Source organism: Pieris brassicae, chromosome 10, assembly GCF_905147105.1.
Source record: "Pieris brassicae chromosome 10, ilPieBrab1.1, whole genome shotgun sequence".
In the NCBI taxonomy this organism is placed as follows: domain Eukaryota; kingdom Metazoa; phylum Arthropoda; class Insecta; order Lepidoptera; family Pieridae; genus Pieris; species Pieris brassicae.
In genome coordinates, this window is record NC_059674.1 from 4,478,202 (window position 1) to 4,502,328 (window position 24,127).

At 34.2% G+C, this 24,127-nt stretch overlaps 1 protein-coding gene across 3 annotated transcripts in view; it reads left to right on the forward strand.

Moving 5' to 3' along the window:
* Nucleotides 1-271: 271 nt before the first annotated feature.
* Nucleotides 272-24,127, forward strand: part of LOC123715778 — a 44,421-nt gene continuing 20,565 nt past the window's right edge. Inside the window, exons 1-26 of one of the 3 annotated variants that reach the window (XM_045671070.1) lie at nucleotides 272-708; nucleotides 1,874-2,008; nucleotides 2,346-2,481; nucleotides 3,020-3,090; nucleotides 3,474-3,575; nucleotides 3,699-3,778; nucleotides 4,089-4,168; nucleotides 4,670-4,796; nucleotides 5,488-5,624; nucleotides 6,748-6,858; nucleotides 7,934-8,048; nucleotides 8,927-8,993; nucleotides 10,162-10,315; nucleotides 12,431-12,515; nucleotides 13,271-13,337; nucleotides 13,739-13,806; nucleotides 15,161-15,252; nucleotides 16,108-16,369; nucleotides 16,857-16,977; nucleotides 17,743-17,868; nucleotides 18,050-18,144; nucleotides 18,579-21,223; nucleotides 22,199-22,296; nucleotides 22,764-22,859; nucleotides 23,133-23,198; nucleotides 23,522-23,656. In XM_045671070.1, the coding sequence (XP_045527026.1) occupies nucleotides 466-708; nucleotides 1,874-2,008; nucleotides 2,346-2,481; nucleotides 3,020-3,090; nucleotides 3,474-3,575; nucleotides 3,699-3,778; nucleotides 4,089-4,168; nucleotides 4,670-4,796; nucleotides 5,488-5,624; nucleotides 6,748-6,858; nucleotides 7,934-8,048; nucleotides 8,927-8,993; nucleotides 10,162-10,315; nucleotides 12,431-12,515; nucleotides 13,271-13,337; nucleotides 13,739-13,806; nucleotides 15,161-15,252; nucleotides 16,108-16,369; nucleotides 16,857-16,977; nucleotides 17,743-17,868; nucleotides 18,050-18,144; nucleotides 18,579-21,223; nucleotides 22,199-22,296; nucleotides 22,764-22,859; nucleotides 23,133-23,198; nucleotides 23,522-23,656 (5,514 nt within the window). In that variant the 5' untranslated portion in view covers nucleotides 272-465. Of the gene's footprint in view, nucleotides 709-1,873; nucleotides 2,009-2,345; nucleotides 2,482-3,019; nucleotides 3,091-3,473; nucleotides 3,576-3,698; nucleotides 3,779-4,088; nucleotides 4,169-4,669; nucleotides 4,797-5,487; nucleotides 5,625-6,747; nucleotides 6,859-7,933; nucleotides 8,049-8,926; nucleotides 8,994-10,161; nucleotides 10,316-12,430; nucleotides 12,516-13,270; nucleotides 13,338-13,738; nucleotides 13,807-15,160; nucleotides 15,253-16,107; nucleotides 16,370-16,856; nucleotides 16,978-17,742; nucleotides 17,869-18,049; nucleotides 18,145-18,578; nucleotides 21,224-22,195; nucleotides 22,297-22,763; nucleotides 22,860-23,132; nucleotides 23,199-23,521; nucleotides 23,657-24,127 lie in introns of all 3 variants that reach the window. The other 2 variants (XM_045671071.1, XM_045671069.1) reach the window with 2 other exon arrangements.

A 24,127-nucleotide genomic window follows, 5' to 3' on the forward strand; every position in this document is an offset into this window, starting at 1 on the left:
TTAAAATTTATAAAATGTGTGCATATTTAAAAAGGGGAAAATTACTTATCGAAAAAGTCTACAAACTTATAATAACATAATCACAATAAGCAACCCTGGAATTGAATACAAAGTATTATACGTGAAAGTTAATTATTTATATTCATTCTAATCTGCATGGAAATAAGTAAAGATATACTTTTTCATACAGTAATAAAGTATACAATTTCATTATCTTTAATCACTTAACACACAAGGTTGCCATAGTGAAATTTGATGCTCCATCCGTCTACGGCTGATCATAAATTCCTAAAAATACCGTCGCCATATTGGTATTGTCAAAATCTTCGGGATCTCTCGGTGTGTAAGAGAAAATGGTTTTTCAAATCATCCAAATCGTTATTGAAAAGCTACTGTGATTACGTACAACGTTCTTGAACTTTAGATGTATCGTTTACCGTGTAACTTAGAAATTTTTGTTTGTAAATGATGTTTCCCATGCCGAAATGTTCGAGTGATACGGAGGCCGGGAGACCTTCTGATGAGCTTGAGTCTGCCGTGGCAGCAGTGTCGGATGAAATAGGAGATATCCTTAAGGATGAGCTGGGTGATGCTGATCGCGCGGATCGTATTGGAGCCGAGTTAGCGGGTTTACGGGCGGAACTAGGCCTTCTTGCGGGCCTGGCAGACGAGCCTCAACAAGATTTTCCGTCTCTTTTCGAAATAGCTGTAAGTAGCTTACTTTTACTACCCTTTACTATTTTCCGATGGATCTGTTACACACTTTAAAAATTATACGTGATGTAAGTATGTAAAGATTTGTCGAAAATAAAATCAAATGAACTGATTATTAAGTGCACATTTTCGTATCAATTTCATTTGTTAGTTGTAATTTTAACATAATCCGCATTGATTATTTGACTAAGTCTTATAAAAATATAATATTAGCGGGTTTACTAATAGAAAATATATTTTATGGGAATGTGTCATTGACCTTTTGACATGAACACTACCAAAATCATGAAGTAAAAGTTGTTTATAAATTGATTTCCAAATACAAATTTTTCCAATTGTTATGATGATAACTTCCTTAAATTTATCAAAACAAGCTAAATAACTACCTGTTTTGAAAATACCTTATTTAAATTGATAGCTCAATTTTATATGTACTCTTATTAAGATATAATGATAGAATAAGGCTTGTATCAACATATTTTCTTGTTGAATTTTATAGTAATAATTTATATGAATATATACTTTCTATTCTATTGTTATATATTCTATGGATGGAACATAGATTTTATATTAATTTATTCCAATAAATATGAAATTAATTAAACTATTTAATTAGATAAGCTAGTTTTTAGATGTTGTTACATTATTATCAAATACTTTCTTGTAACTTTTCTTAAATATTTTATTTAAAAAATTGAATTGAATTGATAAAAATTATAATTAATTGTCTATAGTAAGAGGATGAAAGCTTTGTAAATTTTACTTACTAACCTGGTTTAATATATACTTTTTTTGCATGGGTAGATAGTAATCTGTATGTAACATTGGTGTTTAGTGGTATTTTATATACTTATTATTATATATACTTATTATACTTAATATTTCAGGTATGGTTGACAAAATTTAATAAAATACACATGGTAATTGTAGTAGATGTATATTTGAACTATAGTTGCATAAAAGTCCTTCTTTAGTTGAGTTCTGTAGATCCCATGTTAGGTATAGACATTTTGTGTTAATAATAATATTCAGTACTATTAGGCTAAGATTCAAATTAGCAATAAAGAGTGACTAACTTGGTTCATGATGTCTTATTTTTTTTGTATTTGACTCCAATCAGGTTTCAAAGTAAATGTCTGATTGGTCTCGACTATTTTAGATTGGTCACCGCGCATCAGGCAGTGGCTCATCATCTACATCATCTTCATGGTCTGGGGCTCGAGGGGCGAAAGGCCGACGGGCAACTCGACCGCATCGTACGCAGAGGCGTCGGACTATTGCTAAAGGAAAAGAGGTATGTTCTATGAAATAAAAGAATGAAAACTAGAAATTTTGAGAGGCACCTTATTTCCACTTAACATACTTTTTTTGCATATATATGGGTGTTAAGATACCTATGAATGATAGTCCTCAGGTCTAAACAAAATCCATAAGTAAAAGAAAATCAACGCATTTACAAAAAGGTACCGAGCGGACACAATTCTGCATCTGTTGTTAATTTTTATTTTCTTTACCATTTTACCATACAATAATGCATTGTTTATGTGGTAAGGTCCCCCCTATCCCAATCTTGTATAATATTTTTTTAGTTAGAACATTGATTATTTAGTAGTAAACAAAAAATTCCATAGGTTTGCCGTCGTCGCAGTATTGCAGCTCGTCGTGCAGCTTCGCTTCGCATGCGTCGTATTGAAGTCGTGTCGGACGTATCTGACGTGGGTGCTGACTCAGATTCTGATGACCAATGGACGGAGTTGGATGACTCTTGTAAGTTGTCTTGAATGAAGCTCACGGATATGTTGAAAGATTAGAGGATACTAAGAGCTTAGTTGAATTGTTAGTTTAAAACACTATTTGCCGTCTAGTATATTATTAAGTTACCACTTAACATACATTGCTTCCAGAAGAAAAATACTAGTTTGCAAGTGCTAAAGAAAACTTTGAGTTACATAGGTTCTAGAAAGTATTCAGAATACTTAGGAAAAAAATTGTTTGAAATAAAGTAGACATCATATCCACAACCACCTCACAATTTTTTGTTTAGTTAAGTACCATGTAAAAAATATATTGAAATGGAAAAATGTCTCTCTTTTGCAACAAACTAGATCAAACAAGATGCGCGTTTAAATTACCTTTTTAAAGCGCCAAATTTGAAAAGTATCGTTATAGCGGCAATTAAAATATCTCCGATGCCGATATTAAGTATCGCCGATTTATCGTTATCGGATTCATCCATAGTTTAAAGTATTACAGTACTTATCCACAATGTTTTGATTGAGTTTTTTAATATGTATTGTGGTTTCAGCATCTTCAGACAAAGACGGTGGTAGAATGGACGACATTTGCCGTGGATATCAGGAAAATGAGAAGGGATTGGTGAGTAAATCTAGCTTATTGGATGATGCATATGGTGTATAAGGCTTAACTTATATATAACTATAGTACTTAACAATTTTTTCATTATTTATTAAACATGAACATAAAAAAATTAGGTTTTTTTTTAAATTCTATACGTTATTGATCATTGATTACATCCTCCTAGTTTCGACTGCTATAATTTTATTAATATATTTTAAAATCAAAGTATTTGACGACCATGTGATCGAAAGTTATCAGGCTCCTTCTTTCTCAGCGTTATCAAAATTTGACAGAGGCAACAAGTACTTTAGTTAAGAGTGAAATCAGACTTAGTTTTTAAGGTAGCCACGGTACGGTACTGTACTAGATATGTATTATAAGTATATTTTTATGATGTCTAGGTGGAAGCTCCGGCGATGGGTCAGTTTCTTCTCCCTTTGCTGAGTGCTGAACCCCCACCAGAGCCAGATCACTTTCTTATCAGACACGAGGATATTCTTCAGGTATGCCAAATATATTTTTATATTCTTATTCTATTTCATCCTAATCATTTTTAATAGTAAATTTTATTATAAAATGGAAATTACATTTAAAGAAGAAATCTTTAAAATTAATGTTATTTCCAGTTGTTGGCGTCAGCGGAAGAAAGCGCACGCGACGAAATGCCTCTGGAAGACGATGGCGCCTTGGAGACACAGCCTGACTTGTAAGTGTTTCCCTTATTAAGCCTTGAATAGTGATTGGTTTGGTGGCTCGTTTGACGAAATCCAGTGATAACTCTAAGTAGAGAATGTCCTTGCCTGGGAAGAAGCGATTTTTAGGTATCAAGTGGGGGGGGGGGGGGGACGTGTCGATCGCGTGATTGGTAAATCAGTTGAAGTTTGTGTACCGCGCTGTTTATTGCTCAATCCCTTGTTTATTGCTCAACAAGTTTGCGGTGCGGGAGCTAATCTTTTTTGTGATAGATATATATGACTTAAGAGATATACAAATAATAGTTAATATGTTGTACTCAGACTGTCAGAAGGCATGTTTGACTCCGAGGAACCAGTGGTCACACCAGAGGATGAAGCTGCTCTACTTCACTTTGTCTGCGGTATGTATAAATCAATATAAATTTTACTTAGTCTTTTTTTAAAATAACTTTTACACAGTTTATAATAATACATCACTTCAATCCGTTGAAAAAGTGTTTTCTTTAAATAGATTATACTTTTAATTTTCATGTTAAAAGTTGTTTTCTAAATGATTAAATTTATGATGTAATAATGAATTGTTATTATCTAGCTGTGTTACAGCTCTATGGGTCTCGGCCTTGGATTGCAGCTGTATCTTTGATAAGTTTTTATAGACAAGTGATCAGCCTTCTGTGTGTCATTCACTTTTTTGTACGACATTCCCGTTTCATCTTAATTTTTTTTACCGTGCAAGTGTTATGGATATTGGAAAAAACATTGCTGCAGAACAGATGATGCATACAATTCTACTAGATTGTTTTAGATTTATTTTCGAAATAATTATAATAATCATAATTTTAAAGAGTATGCTAAAAAAACTTAATAATTTGCTAACAATATAGTTTTTATGATATTTTCAGAGACGGAACAAACGTCTTTAGACGAAGAGTCGCGAACTTTCAAACCAGTTGAGGAATGGCTTCTCGGAGTCTATCACTCCTGGTGTGAGATCAGTGCGCTTATGTATACTCTGATTGGGACCAATATGTGAGTAATATGTTTTCAATAATGTCTAGAACTTACGTTCGTTTATAGTTTTACTTATACTAATCTGATATACACCTAATGTAATAATATAATGGATTTTATTTATTACGACATTGGTTGTACCGATCAATTATACTGACGTTAAATCGAAATCCCTCGAATTTGACCCATACTTTAGTACAATATTCAAGTAGCTGTGGCTACTTTGGATGTAGCGCCGGATTCGAATCATTTGTAACAAATTTCTAGAAACCCCAAGCAGACATTGCAGTGTATCTTTTGTATCCAATCACACAGTCAGCAAATGTCTGGTCCTATACCTTTTATTTACAGACACTGGCTAAGTAGGTAGATACGCGTGTACGTTTCAAGTTAATATATATGGTTCAATTACGAAGTAATATTCCGAATAATTAGTTATTAATAATAATAGAAAGAAGAATCGGTAGGGTTGTGTACTGTTTTTGCCGTGACTAGTTGCAGGCTCCGCCCACTGCGTTCGCGACAATATAATCGACTAAAATTTGTCTATGTTATATTTAGTAGGGACTGCGAATTTTTTTGCGTCAATGACACATGTGGTTATATTACAACGGTTCGGTGTTTTGGGCAGCTTTATGTGAAATTTAGTGGCGTTACGTGGAGTATTTGCGTGATACTCTTTAACTTAAAGTTTTTATTACATTTACAGGAGTGTAGAAATGGTGAAGTCTCCTTGGTCGTATCGAGCCCGTTTCGGCTGCCATTGTCGGCTTTGTCTCAGCGCTGCTAATAATGTTGCTGCATTGAGGCATTCCCTTGTCGATATTGTACGGGAATTGGCGCATGGTGAGTGAATGTTGCCATCATTAGATTTTGTGTGTATGACAACAAACACAACAATAATATTTTTTATAGATGTCATGTAATAAATTAAAGTTGAAAATATAACCGATAAATAAGAATAAGTGATCGTGTTGAAAATACTAATTAGTATCTTATGCATATATTTAATAATTTATAAAATTTATTTTTATAAATTAAAATCGCTTAGATGCATAAAAAGGCGTATACAATAACAATTAGTGTCAAGTTAATCAACGAAATATGAGATGCCCATAAAGAAGGCTGGTACTTAAGAAAGGATTAAGGACCTAAACGGCTGGACCAATTTTCATAAAAAAAATTGTGTCGAAGCGGATTGGAGAATAAAAAATATATTTTATTATTATTTTACAGTCTAGTTTGTTACGGCTTATTTAAAGAAGTTTCTTTTTGTATATGAGATGTGTCTTTCGTCTCCGTTATTAGACTATAGGGACATTTGTTTTTTGAGAACAGATTTTCTATGTATGAAGAAAACAATTCTCCCAAACTATTGGATTTATATTGAAAGTATGACATTTTTTGATAGTCCTCAAATTAATTATTGCAAATTCGTAGGAAGATATCACATCATATGAGTTTTACACAAATGACTTAATATTTATTATTTATAATACATACTAGTTTACTAGACTAGACTGTAGTGTAGTGAGTTCCTTGTGGCGGCGTCGATGCGTTGGGTTGTCTCCCTAAAATATGGTGAGGAGGCCGATGACTGGTCGTACTTAAATTCGTGAATGCGGTGATGTTAGTTATTTCGACTACGTACTTGCGAGTTATTCCCACGGGAATGTAAGTGCGTGCACCTATTTCACCATGCCTTCTGCTGATAAAGGACAAATCTTTGTTTTTGGTTTATTTTATTATTTTTATTACTTAAGATGTCATGTGGAACATGGTGTAATGGTTGTAGCCCCTTACAAAGCTCAGTTCTTCTCTTCCGTTCTACGCCCTTGATTTGAGAACTGGCAGTAAAATTAGAGGCATTTTGTATACATTTCTGTTTTTGACGTTCATAAGTGTACATTTTGTTACCTATATGAATAAATGTTTTTGAATTTTGAATAACGATGCAATTAATTTTCAGTAAGCAGCACCAGTAGCGTGGCGGGTGCGCTCGTGAAAATGCTGTGTCTCAACTGCGCTGAGCTCACGCCGGCACATTGGCGCCTTCAGCGGATCAAAGTGCCCGACGAAGGTATGGATAAATTTATTTATAAATATTATTTATTATTAATAAAGTTTTTTGTCTGGTCCTTTCGTAATTTTAGTTTAGTTGCGCAGTCTTGTTAAATAAGTTACGAGTTATCCATGTAAAATATAGATACCAAAAAGTTCCCTGAAAAGTCGGCGTTGCATGGATGGCAGTTATCACTTCATATAAAATTGTTTGAGGTTTTCAACTGTGAGACTATAATAGGTGTAATAATTTGAACCGATGGAGCGATGAAAAACCATTACATAATTTTTTTTTATTTCACGTCATTTTGGTAATAAATAAATATTGAAAATACTGGTCGTAGAATAGTAACGGGTTTTGTAGAAAACCTCATCACAAATACTACTGATAAAACAAAAATAATCCATTACATTGACCAGCCTATGCCAACTTAGGGTTAAAATTTGGTTTAAGTCCCAATTTTGAATCTTACCCAGAACAAAATCAGATTTAATAGATATTTATTGCGCGCATATAAATAAAGATTCGGAGCCTAATAATCTAGCCGGAGTTCGAAGGCACATCAGTGAGGAAAGCTGCAATCCTGAAACACTAAGAACATATTATATAGATATATGTTCTATATATTTTATATATATGTCACAGTAAAATTGTAAATACCGTTTGGTTGAAATATATGTCGCGATATTGTGAACTGTCGAATGATTGTGAACCTCAACGTACTGCTTACAATTTGACGTATTTTAATTCGGTAGATTGTAATCTATCGAAGTGAAACCGTCAAATTATAATCTTAAATTTGACAAATTATCAACTCTTCGAAGGCTGTCCCTGATTGGTCGGCTTTATAGCATATGCCGATCAACCAATCAGCGCGCGAGGTGCGTTCCGTTTCACAATGTGACGTTTTCACTTCGATAGATTACAATATTACGAATAATAATACGTTAAATTGTAAGCAGTACGTTCAAATTCACAATCTCGCGAGATAGATTACAATCTAACGGTGACATATATTACTATAATTAGTACCGTTACATTATTAACAAAACCTTGAGACATCTCTTGGTTAACTGTATATTTTTTTATGTAGGTGCGGAAATCATCCATCAACACCTAACGAGACTAGCGCAGCAGAACGAGACGGCCGAACAGTTTGTGAACAGAGTCTGTCTCTGTCGCTCCTACTATCGACCGTTTGAGAAACAGTGAGTATACTCAAAACATATTTCTAATAACTATATGAAAGTGTTATTGATTTTTTGTGTACGTCTATGTGTGTGAAATAAGGCGAATAGACCATTATTTAACTATAAAGAAACAGTGGGGCTAAAAACGTTGTAGGTTGTAGACGACGTATCTGTTTGTGGCCTTTTCTTCATTCTGTGTATACCGGTTTCCTCACGTTGCCTTCCAACGTACGAACGAGCGTTAAATGCGTACGTAAGAAAAGTCACGACCTCAGCATTGAGGGCCGCACGCTTATACACTAGGTTCACGCTGCTCACTGCGATTACAACCATATACAGTGTTAACTCGATATGGAGAGAAGAAATCGAATAGATAATCCATGACTCCTACTTATTAGGCATGGTCAACATCAGTCTACAAGTGCAAGCAGTCCCAATTTGTAAACAAAAGAATGAATTTCTTAGAATGTTCGCATCCATGATGCCTACAGTCGAGTTTATTGCGGGCTAGTATAATAAAGCGACAGTAGAACGTACACAGCTGCGCAGTTTTTACTAATTTAAGCATCTTAAAAAGTACTTACTTAATTGGTTTCGTTATTGAGGATGGGTGTAATGCTATGTAGCGTGTATCATTGTATGGAAGACAAGCTAAACCAACCAAAGCCAATTGATTTCGACGCTTTAGGGTTTAGGTGTTCGTTGTTAAATTAGAGGGACGTTACATGGAGTTTACAATGTATATTATTTGGCTTATGTGAAAAAACACAATAATCTTTTGACATATGACACCATAAACCAGTTTTAGCTAACGTGTGAAAACGGATCGTTTAAACAGAACCGTACGTTGTTTTAACGTACGGTGCTTATGTTAATTGTATTAAATATATTTTCAGGTACGCTGTGGAAAGGTTTTTCAAAATATTGGAAAAGTTTAAAGCTGCGTCGACAATCACGTTTAAGGTGAGAAAGTTGTATAACATGTTAAGTCTTATCCGACGATGGTTAAGGCTAGGGATGCATCGATAATCACATCATAATCTTATTTTAATTATTGAATTAAAATTAAGAATGAAGAGTAATAATTAAATTAAAATAAAGTATTAACACAATAATTAAAATTAACATTGGTAAGATTTTTGTACTTTCTGTATTTTATTTTAATTCGTATCGAAAAAATACTACGCGCGATAGCAGTTAAAAGCCAACTAAAGTATCTTGCGAAATGTATGTATGTGGACAGAACATACTGAAGAGAATGCGGGGTTTCTCCGGGCATAGATAGTCTGACATGAGTGCAACGAACTAGATCAAACAGGATGCACGTTTACATTACATATACGTATTTTATTATATTTTAATTATTTAATGTTTCTCGGCATTATCGTATTGGCATAGTCTGTAAGGATAAGGTATGTATTTCTGTAATAAATAAATTACTATTTTAAAGCGCGAAAAATGAAAAGTATCGTGGTATAGGCAATTAAAGTATCGCTGATACCGCTAACTCGGTATCGGATGCATCCCTAGTTAAGACATTTCCGTGTTATGATTATTGATTTTTTTATTATTATAATTACTTCGAGTCATGTGAACTAAGGTGTAATGGTCCCGTCTGTGTGAATGACGGAGAGTTTCTTGCCAGTCCTTCTCGTCATTGAGGAGTAGGAAATGTCAATTTAAAGCATTACTCGTTTTAATTGACGTTTAAAAGTTTACTATAGGAATAAATGATATTTCGTCTTTAATACCAAAAAGGTTATCCGCCTTTTATGCCTATCGTTTTGTAGTTCAGCTCGAGGGAAGAGAATCACGAAATTATTGTTCCGTCACGAACCGAACAAAATAATCATTGAGCCTCAAAGTAGTTTTGTGTTTTATTACAATTCTAATGAAAAAACGAAAAGACACATTGTTAGCTAAAAAAATCCAGTGGTGCTACAGCCTCTTAGGTCCAGGCCTCAGATCTCTGTCTTGTTTGGTGTTGTTATAATTTATTAGTGAGTGCCTTTACGTACCTGACGCACGCTGATGTCGCGATGTAGTAACCTCTAGACCAACACTGTTTTAAATTCTTAACTATTATTACTCAAGTTTAATAATCAGTGGTGATCCAAGTGTAACTTTTCAGGTGGATCTTATCCCTCCAGAAGGATCACCTCCAGAAGAATGGACTTGGATGTCGACAGCGAGGCGGAGATTGGCCAGGTGTCTCGATGCCCACCATCGGAATAACACAGCGCATCGGTTGGCGGATATGGCTGCTAGGACCGCGCCTACTGACTGTAAGTATATCGTATTTTGAACAGTGAACTAGAGACTTAAAACGAATATCTTCAATTATTACACTAATATAAAGTAAGTAAGTCTGTCTATTAATCATGTGAGGTTCAAGGAGGGGGGGGGGGCTAGTAAGATATCACGCGTACTTATTTTTATCATATCTAGAATGCGTTTAGATGTACACCTCAACGTTTAGAAAGGCTTCGTATTGTCGATAGCAATATTTGTGATTGTGGATAAGATAGTGGTGACCTCGACCATATTTTCTTTTCTTGTTCCCAATATGACCGCACCTCCTTTCTGTATTCCTTACAATTACTACATGTTCCGTTTCCGACTAAAATCCTGCCTTTTGCTTTATCCTTTATTGTATTATAATGTATTATCTTCTTTCATAATCAATAATAATATTAAGATGTAATATGTTTATGTACATATTTTGTTTTTAACTAGCTTATCCCTTTGTTTACTTTTGATGTCATTGTTTATTTTTTCTCGCGTGTAAACTACACCCAACCTTTTACTTGAAACTGGCATAAAGTCAAAACTATTGTCATAATATATAAAAAAACGCGCGATCTCTAAACCGAAAAGCTGCTTGTAGTGTACCTTGACTCCCGTCGCCAGGCAACAAACGATGTTTTTCACACGATTATACCATTCCTTTAATATTATTTTTAAGCCAGTCGAAAACAACCTTCTACCTTTCTGTCTAGACATTTTTTATCTTGGTCCTTAATTTTCTACAATAGGATTTAATTATACTTTGTACCGGTACTTTAAAATATTATTATAATTTTTTTTAGATTCTTTGTAGGTACTAAAATACACGTGATTTTTGGTGAAGGTAGTCTTAAACCTCACCACGTATCACCATGGGGCCTCCCCCATGGGGGGGGGGGAGTTAAAAAATGTTAATAGAACATATAACATAACAATTATACAGCATAGAAAAAAGTTAGGGCATTTATTTTGAATAGTTAGTTTAGGTTTAATATACATATTATCGTAACAGTACAAGGAAAATGTAATAAACTAAAAACATTGCAAATTCATTCATACTAGACGACAGTCTAAAACGGCAACGGCTTGCTGGTTCGGTAGGATTAAAAGAATACCTACGTTATTAAACCCAATGTACTAATCATATGTGGTGTCATATAATTTTGATCTTACATTCCTAGGTGAAAAGCACGAAGAGCTGTCGCCGAATTTGATGCATTGTTTAAAATTTCTTATAATATCATAATATTCATATCATAACAAATGAGTCCATCTACTTTATATTGCATGTGCGCCGATTACTTTGAGTATGGAAATTATATTTTCATGACGTACGAGTTCTTGTTAAATAAAATGTAACTAGAATAAAATGCAATGCTTTTGAATCAAATACAATATTAAATTTTTTGTAAGAAACATACACGGTTAACTTTTAGTGATGTCTATTTATTTTCTTGTTGTTAGCATACATTAAATCACATTTATTTGTACCTATAATTTATTGGTGTTTCTACAAAACTGCAACGTCTCTTGTAAAAATTGTCAATGGCAACTTTCCATTGTATTTTTACTACATACAATACGTTTGTTGTAAAGACGAATAAACATTATTGTGGCCAAACGGCTTAACATATTTAATTAAAATTTAACAAATCGTATAAGATCGTTGAATTCTTCTCATTTATTCGCAACAAAATGTAATCGGAAAGTCAAAAGTTTGTAAGTTTTGTTAGTGTGTATTTGTAACACTTGTTTGAAAGCAACATTATTATTTATTATTTGTAAACATATCAATTACATCCAGATGGCCCCCTGCAAATATAATAATTTAAATTTTGGCAATTAGAGTAGAGATTCAAAGTACATAAGCTTACCGTAATTTATTTAAGTGGTCTATAAAGTATATATTTAAACATGCATAACCAAAGTCTTGGGTTCTTTTCTTGGGGTAACATAATTGTTTTGGGTTAAAAATTAAGGCCTAAAAATATTCTTTAAAACAGACGAAATAATTGTCCCTTATGATTTTAAAAATATTACCTGCTTTCCCTAAGAAATTAGGATATTCGGTCTTCAGATGTTATTTATTAAAAAAAAAAATTAATATTTTGCAGTGAGTGCGTGGTCTGACTATAAGCATCGCTGTGACTGTCTCACTCCAAGAACTGTCTGTGCTCAACAACGGAAACAACTTCTCAGGTAAAGATCTCTTTAAAAAGGATCATATAATGAAGATATAGGAAAATAAAATCCTCAGAAAACGCTGTTTGCACGTGTTATGACAAATTTAAGGAAACATAAGAGAATTTTATTATTAAGGTTTCAAGTATAATATATAACAACTAATAGTGTACAAATGTCGCAGCCAACTGGCCTTATTAGCCGTTTACCTAGAGTCCTGAAAGATATTCAGCCAGTTGATCAAACAGCTAGGCTTGGATCGATGACGAAACATTACTTGCCTAGCATGTTGACTGTTAATTTAAATTTAGTTCCACTTTATGTCACCTAGACTGGGCTAGCGTCGAAACTCATCGAACTGTCAATATAGCGTCGGCATACCACAACTTGGATGGTGTTTTCGAAAGAAAACATAAAAGTGTAGTGTCAATAATAATGTGAATTTTACTGTGAATGACTAGAACAAATTAATTTTTAAATAATATTTTTTATGTTATTATCTTTGTTATATAATTGATGTATTATCTTTTTGTATATTTTTGTAATTATCGTACGAATGACCTAAGCATTACGCAGCCAGTTTATTAAACGGTGTAGCAAGCGCTACGGCTGAATATTTGCCAGGCCGCTAGTTAAAAGGCTAGGCTGTTAATTGAACGGCTAATTAAGCTGGAAGGCTGCGGCTCATACATAATAATTAAATAGAAAACTACATTTGTCTAAAGTGAAATACATATTTATTATAAATTGTAATACATATTTTGTGTTTTTAGGATATCATTCTTCGGTATGATGCATGCAGTCAATAAATACAATGGCAAAGACGATCCCGATGATAAGGTATATTTTTTTAAATATTTTCAATGCATTTAATTTGAATAACATATTCTGACTCTGAATAAGCATTCAGGGAATTTTCTTAATATTTTTTTTGTCTAGCCCATTAAAAAAACTAATTCAGTCAATCATTAATGTCTCTGTTTATCACAACATACACAAAATTTGACAGAAAGAGGAAAGGTGGAAAGGTTAAAATGTAACATTTAGTTTTTTACGTAGTATTAAATTTTGAATTCATGGACGAATTTTTTAATGAAATATAAATTGGTCAACTGGTTTTTTTTAAATAGGCAAAGCTTTATGTTTTATTAAACGCTTATTGGCGTGAAGTTATATAATGTCTGTGTTCGAAAACGAGATTGACAAAAGAGAACTACATATTAGAATTTGATTTTTTTCAGCATCCAAACGATGTGAGGCTGGATAGCGCTGGAAGAGAATTGCAACAGGGCGCCGGGACTGGAGCCAAGTGAGTATAGAGAGAAGAATCATATTGAAAACAAAGTTGTAATAAATATGAATAATATATGTCGAAGAAATATCGTCACTCCATCGATATTGACATCGTCATTAGCGGGTTCAGTGGGCGTCATGTGGGTAAAAACAAAAGACACGACACGAAACAATAAATACATTTTTTTTAAAAGCACCGATCATTTTTATCACAATCTACTCGACCCAACTCGGTCCAACCTCTCAACACCGCAATTCTCCACTAAATACTCAACCAGTACTGTTCTGCCTTCCCTGAACGCACCGTCAAAAGTCAAGCCTGGCGCCTAGACCCCACTCGAGGCATTTGCCCTGCATTGGTTGAAAGAACAACATTCGTTAAGTAATGATTCCAAACTATGAAACAATTGAATAATGACAAAAGAATTTAACAGAAATAATCGCAATGATCAGAGCAACAATAATAATCGTTGGTCAATTGACTTGATCATAACACTGATCTGAGCATTCCCTGACAAAATTGGAAATTGAATAACTCACAACCTTGATTGGATAGGATCTACCATCACATACGTTTTGCTGAAAGGGGGGTCTCAATAATTTGTTAAATGTTAAGTTACATATATATAATTGCTTGTATCTACGTTCTTTAAGGCTGAGTATTAATAAAAACTGGTGGCTCTGCAACCGCTGGTCTCTGGTCATCTGTTTTTTTTTTTTTTTAATGAGACCGCTTTGTTAGATGCGTATCTCCATGCTTTAGAAACGCGGTCGTTATGTCTTAAACGTGTCGGTTTCCTCACGATGTTTTTCTTTACCGTACGAGCTACTGCGACGCTAAAGTCCATTGGGGTACAGCTGTGATTTGTACACATGGCCACAGACCCATACCTATCATGCTACGTGTGATGGCATATCTACGGCGTGTTCGAACGCCGTTAACCTATTACAAATAGTTTTTATTACTTTACTAAGTCACAACGCGTTTTTATATATTTTTTTACCACTACCGGGATTCGAACCCGGAGAACATCATAGGTACACATGCTATCCACGAGTCCAAAGTGGCGATAAATATCACCCCATAACTATCCAATGGGTTAGTGCGTATTTTTTTTCGATGAAGGAATCCTTAGGAATCTTTGAACTTTAACAATGAAATCGGTTGTTTATAAGACTTGTTTTTTCCTTAATTCATTAGACTAGTATATCTCAATAGACTAGAGATATACAACTCCCGTTGTATGTTGTAGGCTGGTATTATTAAATTGAATTTTAATTTTGAGATGGTCTTCAATTGTCTGTAAAATTTAAACAGTGTAGTTGTGTATGAAACACAATTTCCTTATGAAGTGTGTCATTGTTTTCAGACCTCCAGATAGTATGGAGCAGCAACTTCAGTTGGTCAAAGCTAGTATGGATATGGACTTGATGGACTCGCTTAGCAATGACTTGGACGATTGTAAGTATATGTGATGAACGAACTAACGATTTACAAAATTTGTAAAACATTTAGTAGGAATTCTAAAAAGAAAGTATAAACAGCTTAGAGAGTGTTATAAAGAGCTGAAAAAGAATATATAAATTTTATGCAAAAGAAACTTATTTTGTATAACGATTATTAGTTTTATATCATCCTTGATTTATAGAGCAATCGGGCTCATAGTGAAATTTAAAAAATCAATTAAATATAACTTTTGTCTTGTTTTATATTTTATTTCTTTACAACACCTCCTAAGCCTTGATCGATTTTTGTGTAAATTTTTTGTACACTGTCTCAGAATAGTAGGATGTGATGAGGGTGGCCCAATGCAGAACTTGTTATTTTTTGGACAATTTCTTTTAATTATAATTATAATTACAAATATATGTAACAATATATTTATATACGTTTGCTGGGTCTAACAGTAAGGATACGCAAGAGGTTGGTCTATTGTGGAGGGCAGTTATATTTTCCTTGATATATTTTTAATAAGAGGTATATCAACTTTGAGTGAGTAGTGTTAGCCTAGTGGCCTCAGCGTGCGATTCTCATTCCTGAGGTCGTAGGTTCGATCCCCGGCTGTGCACCAATGGATTTTCTTTCTATGTGCGCATTTAATATTAGCTCGAACGGCGAAGGAAAACATCGTGAGGAAACCGGTTTGCCTTAGACCCAAAAACTTGACGGCGTGTGTCAGACACAGAAGGCTGATCACCTACTTGCCTATTCAATTCACAAGCGATCAGATGCAGAAATCTGAGGTCCAGACCTAAAAGGTTGTAGCCCCATTGATTTATTTATTTTATATCAACTTTGTAATAATTAACATTCCAGTATCAGAATCGGACAACTCGCTATCAGTTCACTCTGACGGCTCCATGTCCAGTCATTCCGGCTCCAGCCTCGACTCGGCTTCGGAGCTGCTAGTGCTGGCGGCATGTGCCGTTGAGGGAGGAGGCTCTGGGGGCGAAGGCGCCGGCGAGCTTTGTAGGACGGTGAGGCACTTGATGCGCTCCATTGCGTCTATCGAGCGCCTCATGGATAGGGTCTTGAAGCATTGTGACGATTGGCCGTCAAGGGATGCGCCTGATGCTAGGTGAGTAGATAAAAATTATATCTACTAAATGTGGTAGAATTATTAGGAGACGTTTTTCGGAGGTCTTGGAGGAGTAATGCTTGTATTAAAACTATGTCTTTTTATAATTTAAATTAGTTATTAGTTAATTAGTTTAAATACTAGTATTTATATTGTTGTAAAATTAAATTATGGCTATTTTTCACAAAGTACCTTCATAAACTATTCGATATTTATTTTAATTGCAACTAACATTTTTTTTTAAATTAAGTCGTTTAACAAAATAAACGAGTTCTTTATAATATGTATTGATAATAAGTTCGAACACACAAAAGCGAGATTAATTTCTGTCTAATATTAAATGTTTAAGGGTTCCGATGAAAATTTAAGGCCTTAATCCACTATATTGGTCAAATAAAACCCTAAAGTATTTACTTTGCCAAATAGTTTCTCTGCATTTTGAGTAGTATGGAAATTATATAACAAATAATTTAATATGTTTTTACAGAAAACGTGTCGATATGGGTCTGTCTGAAGTAGATCGTAAACTAATGGCCATGTATCGAAGACTGCCAGAGGTTCATAGACGACAACTACAGGTTTATAGGCGACAGAAAAAATTATCTACGGTAAGATTCAGAAATTCAAAATTTGGTGCAAGTTATGTCTTGGAAGAAAACACGTTTTTACCGGAATGAAGCTATGTATTATTATATACTTATAATTATTTTACTTAATTTTAATTTTTTCCGGAGTTGATATCCGGGGAAATAAAAACAGATAATACAACTCTCTCTACAGCTGTGATACTTTTTGACATTCAACACCTTTTGTCTTCAGTCACCGTGACCACGCACGCTGTAAAGCACGCGAAACGTCGGAAAAAAATTAAATTTAAAATAATGTAAAATAATTATAAGTTTAAAATAATACATAGCTTCAATCCGGTAAAAAAGTGTTTTGTTTCAATGTGTAAAAGCTATGTTAAAAAAAAGACAATACTAAGTTATGTCTGATTTTGTAAGTTCTCCTGAAACTAATGTTATTACTTGCATTTGAACAAGTCTTAATTATTTAATAATATCTATTTCAATCGACGTTTGACCGATTCTCGGCATGCCTTTAAGCTGATACAACTATTTTCTATCAATGTGATGTCTGTACTAAATCTGTGCCGCCATTGCATTATGAGTCAGCAAAAGAGAGTTTATCACGAGTTCATGAGTTGATTAAACCTTTGTAGATTCGACGATGTGGTTAACTGTTTCATTAAATTATCTTTTTTACTGTCCTGCCACGTCGAACATAATTATATGTCGGCTATGTAATAAAAATAATATTTAACATTCTCTATCAGGACAAACAGATAAGAATAATATTTAATCCGTCCGCAGGTGTGTACGGCGCTAGTGGGCACAGTGGCGCCCCCTCCGCCGGCACCTGGCTCTCCCCCCACGGCCCCGCCCACCTTGCCCCCCACTAGTCTTTGTCCCGAGTATCACTTGCAGAGGTTCAAAGAGGTATGTTCGTATGTCGTTTGCTATAGTGTACGATTTCAAATATTCAAATAAATAAGTTCAATGGAAAGAAGGATTCTTATAATATTTTTACGTAGGTGAGTTGCGTTTAGGTACTTTTACTAACAGAGCATAGACTAGACTGTTTATATATGCATTTCTTGTTAATTGTAAAAATTTATAGGTCCGTCGTAAAGTGATGCACATGCGCGATCAGCAATTGTATTATCATCGACTTAGAATGTGGCTCGAAGACCAACTGCGACAAGAAAGGGAAAGGTATTTTTTATTCTAAATAAATAATAAATCGTTATTTTTATAGTAGTGTTGGCTTAGTGGCTTCAGCGTGCGTGGTCGTAGGTTCGATCCCCGGCTGTGCACCAATGGACTTTCTTTCTATGTGCGCATTTACATTCGCTCGAACGGTGAAGGAAAACATCGTGAGGAAATCGGCTAGCCTTAGATCCAATGAAACATATACAAAAATCTGAGGCCCAGACCTAAGCGCCATTGTTTTTTTTGTGTACATCATTTCTTTTGTAGCACTGAAATTAGTAAAATTTTTATTCTCTGTTAAAGAATATGAGAGCTTCAACTTGAAACTAAAGATCCTTTGTGGTACAAACCCTTAGGATGAAAAGTTGTTAATTTAAATTCAAATGTCAGAAAGTTATCCAATTCAATTTAGTAACAAATATTTTGTTTTATTTCAGCCTTCCTGACAGCACTGTGACATTAATAGATGACTTGCCGAAGCGAAAACTCCGAGCTCTCAGTTCTAAACTCCCCCGTCTCGCTGCACCAAAAAGAAAACTAAAACCCACTCAAACACTAACAAAATCCCACAAAATACTCCAAATGCTCAAAAGTAAACCTAATATGGATCTGAAATCACCCTATAAAGAAATTGACGATGAACCAATCAAGTCCGAAGTAGAACCTCCCGAAGCGTTTCGATGCGACAGCGACGCTGAGACCATAGTGGCTGAAAAGGACGCCGATCTTTGCGAGGAAATGAAGGATTGTTTAGCGAAATTTGCCAATTTTGCCCTTCATACGTTAGATAACAACTTGCAAGAAGATTTCAAAGAGAAATACCCAGATTCTGTGAGTCCCCCGCTTCAGGAAATGTCGCCAACTACTTCCGAACCGATGCCTGTTTATCAGAAAAATCCAAGAATGCTCCCGATTAGGCAGTTTTTGAAGGACGATAAAAAGGAAGAGCATAAAGTCGAAGTGGTCGAGAATAAAGATTCCAATGTTTTTAAATATGTTACCTTCGGTTTGGAAATCAAAAAGGCCATGGAGGAATGCCAGTATATTATTAATACATACAATAGCACGGCGAATGGTAAAGATAAAGAAGACCCTGACGGACTGGTGTCATTAGAGCAAATATTTGAAGTTATGATGAATTTAGAAAAGAATTCGCCCGAATTTTTAGATAAAATCGATTCTGACGATCTACATCTGTACGTGACCAATGGCAACAAGTTAACAGAAATAGTAGAGAATATGCCACAGATATTAGCAAATATGCCTGAGATTGCGTCCAAGCTATCCGAATTCGCAAACGCCAGCTTTGAACTACCCGAATTTGCGTCCATTATGAATAGTCTACCGGAAGTCAACACTGAAGCTCAGTTGACCCCGGAAACTCTTAAACAAATAAGAGAATTGAAGTTAAGTAAGCGTGATAGTATTAAAGTTACTAAAAGCACTGCCAAACGTAAAAATAAACCTAGACTTAGGAATACTGATAATGATATAGATAATGATTTAGATAGTAAGGATAGTGAATCAGACAAACAGAAAAAGGAAGATCAACCACCACCAACATTACTTGCCAAGTGTTTAGAAGATGAAACTATTGTTATACCGAAGGACGTTAAGTGTTCAGAGTCATATTTTAAAGCCGCAGAATTATTTGAAAAGGCAGTGAAGGATGCCTTATCTATGGATGAGCTAAAGGGAGTTATGCGTCCTAAATTTACTTTTTGGCGGGATTTCGTAACTAGTAAAGTGAAATCGATCCCCCTAGAAATTCTACGAAATGAAGTAGAAGGAATGCTAGAGAAATTTTATTTGCACATTAAAGATATGGCGTGCAAACAACAGGGACCGCAAATAGATAGACTGATTGAAAAAGCAGAGGAGGCCAGAGAGACCGTTGACAGAGATTCAGACGAGGAAAGCTGTCCGCAGTCTAAAGAATCGCTCAAACAAATAACAAAGTTATTAAGCACATCTGCTGGTAACACGTTCGATCTACTCATTATGAAACTATCAAAAATGTCGCAAGACAATAAATCCTCTATCAAAAATCTCAAATTCAAATACTATGACGTAATTAGACGGTGTCTAGACTCTCAACAGCTATCGTCTTGGGTTCTATTAAACCCAGAAATAGCAACGAATGTTATACAAGAACTAACAGGAATGCCAGTGACTAAAGTAGACAATACTCCGGATTTCACGACCATACCGAATGAGATAAAAATTGATTATTTTATCAATCGATTGCGCGAAATGAATCGTAACTACATGAGGAGCATACCCAAAAATTCTTTAAGTGGAGATCAGTGGTTGATTATGCTATACAAATTGGAAGAAGTAGAGAAATGTATTAAAGAAACTTTTCTGAAAATCAAACCTGAAGTGATCAAACAAACTCCGCCGCCTAAACAAAACACGAATCAGCCAAGCGAAGCGGAAATTTTGGCAGCTAAAGGTCTCAGCAAAATAATAGGAAAAGCAAATATACGCCCAGTTAAGAAAACCCCAACTCCACCAGCGAAAGAAGTTAAGCCCGAGCCAAAAGTCGAGAAAGAAGATAAGAAATCCAAAAACGATGCATTACTAGCTAAGTGCGAGGCGATACTTGTATCGAAAGGCGAAAAGTCCTTGTTAGACAGTTTTTACGCTATTAAATCGTATATCGTACAGGGCGTACCTGTTCCCGAGACCTATAAAAAGCACGTCATATCAATCTGTTCCAGCATAGACGCGAGACTTTTGGATGACGACATAGAAGAGACGTTAAAAGTGGAAGACGATAAGAATTTATCAGTAATAGGGTCACAGAATCCGGAATTATTAGCGAAGTATTCCGCTCAAGCTTTAAGAAACGCTAAGCAAACGCTGAACGCGGTTGCATTTAGGAACATGAAGAATGGTGACGAATGTGATACTCCGAAGAATAATTGCAAGTACACTAACGATTGTACGTGTGAGAGTTGCAAGGAGAGTGACAAGGATGAGAAGGAGAAAGAGAGACGGGAAAGGAAGCCGATGTTAAAGGCGAAGCCGGTGCAAAAGCCATGTGAAAACGGAATGCATCAGCCGCACTTTTGTAAAGGTGAGGCTTTTATTTCGTATTGTTTTATTTACAACATACGTAACGATTCTTACTGGCTTATTTATTAGATGTTAACAAAATAATCAATATTTTAATGGTTCATCAAAGACCATATCCATCTTTGTATCATCAAAGAATTTAGTTTTTAATTTTATAATAATGGCCAATCATTCGGTTTACTTTTTTTTGTTGATGTTTAAATACTAATTAATAAAATAACTACCCGACAAGCGTCCTGTTTTAACTATGAATATTAATTTCTAATTAGAATAATAACTAAAAATATTTCAGAAACAAAGTGTTTATTATTATAATGCTTTATGATATAAAACGTTCTTTGTTTATTTTTCTGGCGCGTATATAAGTAGTTTAGTTGGTATTCCGACACGGGAACAGGCGACATATAACTGGCCCTGTGAAAAACATAGATTTTCAAGATTAATGCCACAAACAATTAATGACTGTAATTAAATAATTGATTAAATTATCAATATAATAGCTCGAAGCATTTCTTTTAAACTATATTCGTTGTTCTTACATCCTCTTTGACGATATTTGCAGCACGCATTCTGTCAATGTTATGTCAAACGTCATAAAGTTACATGAATAAAGTTTGAATTGTAAAGGCGATATGCACTGAAAAATAATGAAATAACAATTTTATTATCTTCTTTCATAAGACCCTTCTCCTGACAATAACAAACACAACAACAAAAAAGAATTAGCGAAATCGGTCCAGCCGTTCACACGTGATGCCGTGACCAAGGGAAATAGGGATTCATTTTTATATATTATATAGTTTATATTGTGGTGTAGGAAATTGTACATAACTAGGAATACAAACTTTCATGTAATGCTATAACAACACATACATAATAGAACATAATACGTTTTAGCCTTCCTAGACTTAATCGAAGAGGTCCCTTTAATTTTACTTTGAAACTACGGTTTAGAATGATTTTATATTTTCAGTAGGACACAATACAGCACCTGCGCCGGCGCAGAGCGGGTGTTCCAGTGAGAATCCCGACCAGCCCTGCTCTTGTTGTTATTGTACAGTTTTTGGACACGCTGTAAGTTATAAGATACTGACTGGTTCTTAATAGTGACTTTGATTTACGTGAGATTTGCAAATTTATTTAAAATAATTATTATATCTATCTCGACGTTTCGAGTGTATATTAGCAATCGCGGTGAGCGAAGTCTACCCCATCAAGTTAATAATATTAGTTATTATTATACTAGTTGATAATAATTTATTGACATTATTAGTTCTATCTAAAATTCGACTTTGTCTATACAAAATTCGTCTTAATCGTTATGTCAATCTATCGAATGATCGAAAATATCGATCATAAAACAAAATTGAATAAACCAGACAAATACTTTTTGATATCTTACTTATATACGCTATTATAGTGTTATAAAGTCTTAATTTTATACATAAAAGTATCTTTTAACTTTTCATATCATTTTGGCATTAATTCTTGATGCAATGATGTTGGTAATAAATGGCTTAAAAATTCTTTATATCCTTCAGCCGCCTCTCACTACGCCAGTACCGAGAAATTTCAACGAAACGAGAGAAAGGTTAAGATCGATTCTCAATAAGAAAAAACAGAAATGCAAGTCAAATGTAAGTTGTTCTCATTTTAATAGAATGCTCTTTAGTCGATTGTAAGGTGGGGTAAGATCTAGAGCCGAGACGGGCTTAGTCCAGTAGGTCATATATCGATCTAAGTCTAGACATATATTTAAAAAAATGTGTTTATTCATTTTAAGTACATATGTATTATAATGTGTAAGCTGTGGGATGATCTAGATAAAATAGATGGTTATGAATTTGATTCCTCAGAAAATTATTTTGAATTGGCGTATATTTTTATCTTATTCTTTATTTTTATTCAAGGGTGATTCAAATTCGCCAACGGCTGAAACGGAACGCCCAAAAATACAACCAGTTCATCGACCACCCGTAAGTATTTACTAACTTATATATTTAATTTTATAATACAATGTCATCCAAGGAAAAAGTTATGTATGATTGAACAAAACTACATTAATTTTAAATTTAAATTATAAAATGTTTGTTAGAAAATGTTATAATCAATTTATAAACTGGTTACTAACTTATTACTTAGTTGAGATAGAGTAAGTAGTATGACATTTAAAAAACAAAGAATTATCATTACATGTCATATGGAATGTTTTTTCAAAGAAATTACAAGTCTTAGTACTTATACATAATGCAGAAAAATATACATTAAAAGCATTGTTTTTTTTTTTTCAAATTTACAGGCTCTCCCAAAAACATTACCACCGAATTTAACTCCACAAGCGCAACAAAAGAAGCAAATATTGGATAAGCAACAAAAACAGCTCGCTGACCAAATGGCCAAAATGGCAGTTAGTGAAAAACCAGAGACAGAGAAGGTGAGGGAAATTATATAAATGAAGCTTAAAATTGTTTTAACCTTTATAAGTTTGATTTCGCTTACTGAATATTTATTACTCATTACCGATAGTTAAAGAATTTTTTAAATGTCAAGTTTTATTTAAAAATAATGTTCATGTTTCCACTAGGAAGGTTACTCAGGCATTGCACTGTGTTTTATTAATTTAGTCAAATAGATTATAAGGTTACTATATTATACATCAGATCATTGGACTCTTTACTGATACAACATATTGTTACGAGCTAGGGGATCGGATAGAAAATGCCGTGGATTTATTCAAGGGTTTATTTCTTGATAAATCAATGAGGAATTTATGGGCACAAATTAATTGCAGAGATGCACTTATAGTAAATAGTATAGTATATAGTAAAAACACAGTCAATTATTACTTCACTTAGCACTCTTCACACAGTACTTTATCACTTGTATTCACTTTATTCGCACTTTA